The 10381-nt window shown below is 42.8% G+C and overlaps 1 protein-coding gene across 1 annotated transcript in view; it reads right to left on the bottom strand.

Moving 5' to 3' along the window:
* Positions 1-409: 409 nt before the first annotated feature.
* Positions 410-10381, bottom strand: part of DGKB (diacylglycerol kinase beta) — a 664259-nt gene continuing 654287 nt past the window's right edge. Inside the window, exon 26 of the mRNA XM_040352255.1 lies at positions 410-1006. Within this exon, the coding sequence (XP_040208189.1) occupies positions 899-1006 (108 nt within the window). The 3' untranslated portion in view covers positions 410-898. The remainder of the gene's footprint in view (positions 1007-10381) is intronic.

The raw sequence follows: 10381 nt of genomic DNA, 5'->3' as shown, positions 1-10381 counted from the left end.
TCCGTATTCCCGGACGTCTTACGCAAGAAGGAAAAAATTTCAAATTTCGACGCGGGAACGACGGCCATACTTTATACAGCACATACGTGTGCTGTGTAAAGTTAGGGCACCAAAAACGACGACTAACTTTGCGACGGGAAAGTAGACTAGCAGCGACGTAGCGAACGCAAAAAAACGGCGTGGATCGCCGTAACTGCTAATTTGCATACCCGACGCTGGTTTACGACGCAAACTCCCCCCAGCGGCGGCCGCGGTATTGCATCCTAAGATCCGACAGTGTAAAACAATTACACCTGTCGGATCTTATGGCTATCTATGCGTAACTGATTCTATGAATCAGTCGCATAGATAGAACAACAGATACGACGGCGTATCAGGAGAAACGCCGTCGTATCTGCTCTGTGAATCTGGCGCACTGTTCCAACTTTTTTTTTTTAATCAGCAACAGCTTAAAAATATATATTATTTGTTTCCCTTGTGCTTCTGCTAAAATCTGCACCATTGGCAGACACAGAGCACGAGAGTGGAGAAAATTCATGTTGTAACAATGTAACATATCTCAATGAAAGATCCTCTATAAACTATACAGGGTTAAACTTGCACCACGTCTAGGGTGCACCGTGGATTGGTACGATTTAGCATTCAAATGTGTTACTGATTAAAATGCATGCAGATTCAAAGGCTGTCATGTTGTTGTATATAAATTAACACTGACCGCACATGCTTAACAACTTAAAAAAAAAAACTACAATAAATAAAATTATAATTTACCGATAAAGTAAAAAAAAAACTAAAAAACTAAAATCAATCCCATTATTCAAAGTACTGGTATTTAAGAAGCCCACGGACATAGGTCAAGATACTATTGTCTTCCCTGTGTACAGATTTTAGCAAATATTCATTCTTTGCTCCTGTTCATTGTTCCTTTGATGAAAGAGGTGAAGAGGCTGTTCCTCGGAGGAGGTCCCATCAGCATGGGGGCTTGGTTTTTGTGAGTGATCTTGATCTAGAAAAGTAATAAAAGAGTAGTAGAGTCAGTAATGATATTTTCAAAGTGAAAGTAAAGCAAAAACATGTTTTATTTTAGCACTGGGAATGGTTGGGGCCCCTGTTCTGTCTGCAGCTCAACCATTTCAGCTGTGGCCCAATTTTTGCATTATAGAACCACCTGAGCTTCAAGAATCCTAGGCCTTTGTAGATTTTAAAAACCTAACTCCAAGTTAGGCTTCAGGAGAGCAGTGAGCGGCGTCAGGAGAGCAGTGAGCGGCGTCAGGAGAGCAGTGAGCGGCGTCAGGAGAGCAGTGAGCAGTGTCAGGAGAGCAGTGAGCGATGTCAGGAGAGCAGTGAGCGGTGTCAGGAGAGCAGTGAGCAGTGTCAGGAGAGCAGTGAGTGGTGTCAGGAGAGCAGTGAGCGATGTCAGGAGAGCAGTGAGCGGTGTCAGGAGAGCAGTGAGCGGTGTCAGGAGAGCAGGGAGCGGTGTCAGGAGAATAGTGAGCACTGTCAGGAGAGCAGTGAGTGGTGTCAGGAGAGCAGTGAGTGGCGTCAGGAGAGCAGTGAGTGATGTCAGGAGAGCAGGTGATGATGTGAGTAGGGTAGAGATTGGTGTCAGTAGGGTAGTAAACAGTATTCTTTTTTTTACATTGTTTTTTTTTTTCCGGTGAAATATTAGGAGCAGGGCCAGGACAAGGGGTGAGCAGGAGGGGGCGACTGCCCTAGGCACTAAGGTATCACTGGGGGGGGGGGGGCGCAATGAGATTGGGGGTGGGTATTTGTGTTTGGAGGGGGATTTGGGAGACAGTGGTGATTAAGGAGGATTTGTGCTAGGAGCGGGGATGGGGAGGAGGATTTGTGCTAGTGGGGATGATTGGGTGGTATTTGTGCTAGGAGGGGAAAATTGGTGGAGTATATGTGTTTGGAGGGGGGGATTGGGGAGATTTGTATTGGGGGGGGGGCTTTGGATTAGGAGGGGGATTTATGCTCGGAGGGAGAATTTGAGGGGTAGAAGATTTGTTCTAGAAGGGGTGATTTTTTTGGGGGGGGGGAGAGAGAGAGGATTTGAACTAGGGGGAAACGATTTCTGCTGGGAGGGGGGGGATACGTACTGGGTTAATTTATACTTTGGGGGTAAAAATTCAGATTAGTGCTCAATTTTTCTGGGGGAGGGGGGATTTTTGCTGACACATAATGCTCATACATCTTGGGGCATGGGGGGGTCGCAGTTTGGCATGTTCACACTGGGCTCTAAATTACCTTCTCCCAGCACTGATCAGGAGTCTAAACAGACCCTGATGTCTCACTTTTGAGACACAGAAGGGGACTGAGGACAGAGATTCCTCATTCCCTTTCTCTGCAGCCTCAGCTGCACTGGACAATGAATGAATGGGAAGTGGCCGAAGTGCTCTGTGCTGAGTGGCTTCCTGTTCATTCACAAATTGAAGTTATGGATGGATCGGTACTGATCACACCCTGTGTTCATTCAGAAAAGCAAGGGTCCAGTAAATTACATATTTACTGACCCCTTCTCCTGCTCTCTATCCTAAAATATCCCCTGCAGCATCCGGCGGGAGAGGAGGGTGTCAGGGACCATGAATCAGGCAGAAGTGCAGTAAAAATAACACTTTAATAAAATGGTATAAACAGTGCAAACGTAGTCAAAACATAGACATGGTTTGGTAACCAGAGCAGGTAGTCAGAAAAAGCCAGTAAAACAGGAGTCCGGAGTCGCAGTCAGAGGCAGCAAACAGAAATCAGGAACCAGAAGGGAAGTCAGCTAAGCAAAAGTCTAACAGGAAAACACAGCAGAGAGTATCCGGATATGTTGACCAAGGCGAAGGTACAGAAGATCTGTTCCAAGCAGCTTAAATAGCCAGCAGACTGATTGACGAGACGAGCAGGATATGATCGGTGCTTTGCGGCGGCGGTTAATGATGGGATGTGGGGTTCAAGAACCTTGTACCTCTGGACCCCTTTACATTACACAGCACCTTGCACCCCTTTACATTACTAAGCACCGCACCTCTGGGCCCCTTTACATTACACTGCACCCTGCACCTCTGGACCACTTTACATTACACAGCACCCTGCATCTCTGGACCCCTTTACATTACACAGCACCCTGCACCTCTGGACCCCTTTACATTACACAGAACCCTGCACCTCTGGACCCCCTTACATTACACAGCACCTTGCACCTCTGGACCCCTTTACATTACACAGCACCCTGGACCCCTTTACATTACATAGCACTGAACCTCTGGACTCTTTTACATTACACAGCACCCTGCACCTCTGGGCCCCTTTACATTACACAGCACCCTGCACCTCTGGACCCCTTTACATTACACAGCGTCCTGCACCTCTGGACCCCTTTACATTACACAGCACCTTGCACCTCTGGTTCCTTTTACATTACATAGCACCCTGCACCTCTGGACCCCTTTACATTACACAGCCCCCCACAGTTTGTTACACAGACACCCCCCTAACAGTTCTGGACCCTCTGCATGTTACACCGGGGGGAGACGTGACATGCGGCCCGCGGCGGGCCATCGGGGGCCGCTGGTGGCCCGCGGGCTGCCGCGGCCCACCGGGCATATGCCCAGTATGCCCTATGGCCGGTCCGGGCCTGGTCTTGGCAATTGACAGCTGAGCAACCTGAGCTCATGGAAGGAAGGGCTGAACCCAGCCCTGACAGAGGGAAGCTGGCAACGCTGCAGGGGGTCAAAGGAAGAGGTCCATGAGCCATACATCAAGAAGCAGACCCATGTGCATTAAGGGAGATGAATGGTAGCCTCAGTTTGGACTCCAGGCAGGCCACACCCCCCCCAACTTGTTTCGCTCCGCCACTTGGAGCTTAATCATGGGGAAAAGCTTCAGGGGGTACACAGGAGGTGGAAAATACCCGAACAAAGACCTTCATAGCAGGATTATTATTTAAATAAAATCAGCAGATTTGAAATGCTTGAAACAACTTTTTGAAATAACATTACCATATTAAAGCTTATTCCAGGTTCTAGTGATTGGGTTTACATACATATTCAAATAAGTTGACTTGTATTACTTTATATACTATCTAATGGACACGTACCCAACCTAGAAAGGTTAGCCCTCCTCAAAGGCCACCAAAAATGTCTCATCAGCTAATGAGGCAGTAATAAGATCACTGGTGTGAAAGATTAGGACAACGACACGAGCTTTGATTTACTTTCCCGTAAACTACCTTAAATTATACGCGCTCCAAAAAGATTAGGTCGACAACGTTTCCTAATTCAAAATTAAAGAAGGAAGACATTTTATGAGTGTCTACTTAGCTCAGAGCTAATTGAAAGTGATTATCAAACTGGCATTTTCCCTGCGACTTTAAGATCCATGGTTGGCACCATAATCGATGTGCCTAATCACGTAATAAAAAGGTTACGCGTTGCCGATGGGCTGGAGAGGCGATAACGTTATTCAAAAGTATTAGGAGACATTTTTCTTGATGAAACTACAAGTAATCCATGATCCGTCATTTATTAAATATCAGTTGTCAGAGGTATCGTGGGCCGCCGTGGAAAAGGCTCTTCTCGGGGACGAGATGCCACTTCGTTAGAGGCTGCAAAATATATTTCTTTTTAAAGTGCATAGCTGACATTTGCAATGTAAAAATTGATATCTCTCTTTTTTCTTTTTTTTTTCTGTGCCATATATTAGCCGTATTGAATAAGAAAGTATGTCATACATAGGGTAATCATTAAAACAGAAAATGGAGCTTTCATCTTTTTTTTTGGAAAATTGTCATTTTCTAGAAAAGGTATTGGAATAAAAGGATCACCAGTCGCTACTGACTTCAACTTTAAAGGATAAAAAGTACTTTTACAGCACATTAGCTCTTTTAATATATGCAGGGATATCAGGCAACTTTGCGAATATAACCCCTTACCGCCTATTTTTCTCCAATGCTTTTAGAGCTCAGGCCCAGGCTAGTGAAAGTATTGCATTGTTTACTTTATGTAAACCCGATTTTTTTTTTTTTTTTTATGTCACAAAGTAGTAGACATGTGCACAACAAAAATTTTCGTATTTGTTTGTTCCGTTTCATCTGCACAACAACATTTTTTGTAGATTTTTGTTCCGTTTCGTCTCGTTCCGTAGATTCGTAATTTCGTAAGACTCAAGTTTTCCTATTCGGACCCGTTCGTATTTCGTAAGACGCAAGTTTTCCTATTCGGACCCGTTCGTATTTCGTAAGACGCAAGTTTTCCTATTCTGACCCGTACGTATTTCGTAAGACGCAAGTTTTCCTATTCGGACCCGTTCGTATTTCGTAAGACGCAAGTTTTCCTATTCTTACCCGTACGTATTTCGTAAGACGCAAGTTTTCCTATTCGGACCCGTTCGTATTTCGTAAGACGCAAGTTTTCCTATTCGGACCCGTTCGTATTTCGTAAGACGCAAGTTTTCCTATTTGGACCCGTTCGTATGACGCAAGTTTTCCTATTCGGACCCGTACGTATTTCGTAAGACGCAAGCTTTCCTATTCGGACTCGTTCGTATTTCGTAAGACGCAAGTTTTCCTATTCGGACCCGTTCGTATTTCGTAAGACGCAAGTTTTCCTATTCGGACTCGTTCGTATTTCGTAAGACGCAAGCTTTCCTATTCGGACCCGTTCGTATTTCGTAAAAGACGCAAGTTTTCCTATTCGGACCTGTTCGTATTTCGTAAGACGCAAGTTTTCCTATTCGGACCCGTTCATATTTCGTAAGACGCAAGTTTTCCTATTCGGACCCGTTCATATTTCGTAAGACGCAAGTTTTCCTATTCGGACCCGTTCGTATTTCGTAAGACGCAAGCTTTCCTATTGGGACTCGTTCGTATTTTCGTAACAGTTTTATTTTCGTTTATACTGAATGATTCGTAATTCTGGAATTTGGCCGATGGAGATAGTTTGTTCTTCACAGGAGTTGCCATACGTGCATATGTGTGTGTCTCTATGTGTTGGAAATAGTGGCATTTTTAAGTTGTTGGTGATCCCAGGGCAAACTCCTCATAGGTGGACCCCTCACTAAAAAAAAAAAAATTATACAGACCATGCAGAGGAAAAAGTTGGCTGAAGGATTACGGTTGTAAACTTAGACATGTGCACAACAAAAATGTTCGTATTTTTTTGTTCCGTTTTGTCTCGTTCCGTAGATTCGTAATTTCGTAAGTTTTCCTATTCAGCCGTATTTTCGTAACAGTTTTATTTTCTTTTTTACTGAATGATTCGTAATTCTGTCTAATTTATTTTCATTGATTCGAAATTCGTAATTTTGTTAGATAATAATTTTCGTTTAATGGATTCGTAATTTTGTACTTTCGTAAATACATAGCAACACGCGGCTAATCCATATTAAGATATACTTTCTCTTAACCCCCGTACACACGGTCGGACTTTTTGCCAACAAACGTCAAAATGAGCGTTTTCCAAAAAATCCGATGTGTGTACGCTCTATTGGACAAACTTTTTCGGTTTCAAAAGTCCGACCAACTCCCTTCAGGCAAAAATCCACGGAAAAGTGTGTTTGAAGTCCGATCGTGTGTACGAGGCTTTACACTGTACAATGTGACTCAGCACAAAAGAGATAAGCTGATTGGCTAAGATATTATTAGCTAGATTCACGTAGGGAGGCGTATGTTTGAGCCGGCGTAGCGTATCGTATTTACGCTACGCCGCTGTAGTGCTGTATTCACAAAGCACTTGCGTCCTGAGTTACGGCGGCGTAGCGTAAATGTGCTGGCCTAAGCGCGCCTAATTCAAATTGTGAAGAGGTGGGCGTGTTTTATGCAAATGAATCGTGACCCGACGTGATTGACGTTTTTTACGAACGGCGCATGCGCCGTCCGTGGACATATCCCAGTGCGCATGCTCCAAATTACGCTGCAAAGACTTATTGGTTTCGACGTGAAAGTAAATTACGTCCAGCCCCATTCACGGACGACTTACGCAAACGACGTAAAAATTTCAAAATTCGACGCGGGACCAACGTCCATACTTAACATTGGCTAGGCCAGCTTTTTGTTGGACTAACTTTACCCCTGAAAATGCCTTACGTAAATAGCGTATCTTTACTGCGACAGGCAAGCGTATGTTCGTGAATAGGCGTATCTCGCTGATTTACGCATTCTAGGCGTAAATCAGCGTTCACGCCTCTAGCGGCCGGCCTAAGTAGAAAGCTAAGATACGACGGCGCAGGCCGTCGTATCTTAGCTAGATTTAAGTGTATCTCATTTTGAGAATACCCTTAAATATACTACGGCTTAGATTCAGAGTTACGACGGCGTATCTACTGATATGCCGGCTTAACTCTTTCTGAATCTGGCTATTTGTAATCACTCACTAACTACACTGCCCAGTGCCCATTCGAAAGAACGATACAAGTACACAAATTTACGAACAGACAAAGAAACAGATTTACAAAACACACAGATGAAAATACGAACATACAAATGAAACTACGAACAGACAAAGAATTTAAAATACAGAATGCAAATCGTTCGTTATAGATGTCATTTTCGTTCTTTTGATTTTTCGGTGTTTCGTATGTTAGTAAGATTGTCCAATCATACGTTCGTATTTTCGCTTGTTCGTTACTTTGCTTATTCGTAATTCCGTAATTTTCATATTTTGGTTCTTTCAGCTTTTCGGATGTTCAAATTGATACAAATGTACGAATACTAACAAATTTGTACGAAAATCCATTCGTTACGAACGGGAACGCACATGTCTACAAAGTAGGGTATAAGATTTCCTATCATCTGTGCCCAGTCTTGCCACACAGAGTTAATCCAGCTCTGCGCAATCCTCTTTTATTGTTCAGTGAAATAAAACGGACTTACAGAGAGAAACCTTAGTCCGTTCCGCCCCCTTGCTGTGAGTGACAGGTTATTTACATATCTCATGCACTAGCCTGGAGACGGGCATTATTTTTGAATTCCCACCCCCACTCCTTTTCTGAAGTCATGTGGTTATTTTTCTGGATTTTGATTGGATGTTAGTGATCATAGCAGAATTCAGTATGAGGAATACATAGGAAAAAATGCATGTTGACAAGCGGAGTGTAGAGGTGGGCGGGGAGTCTACTGACATCACAACTCCACCCACAAAGCTCCAGACAACAGACCCACCCACAGAATCTGCAGTTTTTCAGTTCTTAGAACAGACAGAGGGGAGACATTTGACAGGTAAGGATACATGCAGGAGGCATTTATATCCATATAGAAGCAGAGTAAGCTCCTGAGTAAGCGACTTGCTATGGGGGCACTTTGCAGGGGGAGAAGCCAGCAGGATCCCTGAGAAGAGGATGATTGGGGTTGCTCAAAACTATTGCACAGAGCAGGTAAGTATGACATGTTTGTTATTTTAAATAGAAAAAAAATATGCTTAGAATCACTTCATTCTCTCAGCTCTTTCTATGTGCCTGTTCTGTATTTACAGTAGTACTTAAAAGGCTGAAAGGCTGCCAAGTCACTGCTTGGAGTGGAGAGTACAGCTAACTGAGCTACTGAGAGAATGACTTTAGTACTTCTGCTGTGACCTGTCTGGACTTGTGTCTTTTTTCAACCTTACCTACTATGTAACCATGTATGAAACTATGACCTTTGAGGATGAATTACTCCACCATGAATGCAGCTACAGAGGTCAGTGAGGGTTTCTTACTAAATATCCTTTATTCTCGTTATGAATATATAAATATTTGAATGTCCGTAGCCTGACCACATTTTCACTTTAAAGGTAGCGTTATGAAAAAAACACGGATACGACCTTTGCCAAAAATGCTAGATGGCTGACTGTCACGTTGGCCCTCTTGATCCAATGCTTTGGGTCTCTGACCCAGAACAAGCATGCAGTAAATTTTGCGTAATTTTTTTGCGTACATTTTTACTTTTCTCCAAATTTTTTGATCTGCATACTTGTTTGAGATCAGTGACTCATTAATTATTAAGCGGAACTGCATTACAGCCAGGAATCTGACATCTTCAGACAAATTGCAGAAAGATTTCACAAACGCAGCAATTTAGCAATCAGATGAAAGGTTCAGCACTGAGAAACACTTCTTGATAGATAAACAATGCATTTTATATACAACTCTATAGATCAGACCAAAATGAGGGACAAATGAGGAGAATGAGGGACAGAGGGACATTGCTCCAAATCAGGGACAGTCCCTCAAAATCAGGGACAGTTGGGAGGTATGCTACCATGACAGTATTACTTTAGGCCTCATTATACCTCCCTGTATTCATCCTTGCGACCCCCTCTTATTGTATACATGGAGCCTGTTCTGATCAGCTATGCTTCACTCAGTACTGATCATTGCCCAGGCCACATGTAGCCGGTCCTCCATGGGATTCGCTCTACCATAACCGATAGACTCCAAAATTACCTTGTGCAAATTACCAATGAGGTATTCCATATTTGTTTTACACTTCACTTATCAAACACAATGCTAATTAATATACAAATGAGCAACTGCATATTCATTTTCGTAAATCATTAAGCACATAATTAAATGATAGTCCATCTACAATGATATCCAGTCTACAATGATATTCAATCTTCTATTTGTCATCATTTTTATACCATCAGTCATGACAGCAAGACATGAGGCTTGTGCTGAGCGCCACATTTTTTAGTAAAAAGAAAATAATTATGTGTGTGCGTATATATATATGTCTATCTATCTATCTATCTATCTATCTATCTATCTATCTATCTATCTATCTATCTATCTATCTATCTATTTATTGATCTATCTATCTATCTAATCTATGTATTCTATTCTATGGGAAATCATATTATATATGTATACATATATACAGTATATATATTTATATATATATATATATATATATATATATATATATATATATATATATATATATATATATATATATATGCACACACATACATACACTATATTGTCAAAAGTATTGGGGCGCCTGCTTTTACACGCACATGAACTTTAATGGCATCCCAGTTCTAGTCCCTAGGGTTCAATATTGAGTTGGCCCACCCTTTGCAGCTATAAGAGCTTCAACTGAAGTTCCTCCACCCCAAACTCACTCACCCATGTCTTTATGGACCTTGCTTTGTGCAATCAGCACAGACCCCCCCTGTCAGGAGAGCAGCCGATCGGCTCTCTTCTACTCGCCTCTGTCAGACGCGAGTGAGGAAAAGCTGATCAACGGCTCTTCTTGTTTACGTTGTGATCAGCCGTGATTGGACACGGCTGATCACTTGTATTCCAACATTGGCCTAGGGTGGTAACGCTATCTACAGGCAACAGTGGGAATTCCTTCAAACACAGCCATAGCCGGAGCAGAGGCTGATTTAGCCTTAATCATCTCAAAGTCTGAGCT

Source organism: Rana temporaria, chromosome 5 (genome assembly GCF_905171775.1).
Source record: "Rana temporaria chromosome 5, aRanTem1.1, whole genome shotgun sequence".
In the NCBI taxonomy this organism is placed as follows: Eukaryota; Metazoa; Chordata; class Amphibia; order Anura; family Ranidae; genus Rana; species Rana temporaria.
The sequence above is the reverse complement of the archived record's forward strand: the minus strand, read 5'-3'. Positions and strand labels throughout refer to the sequence as shown.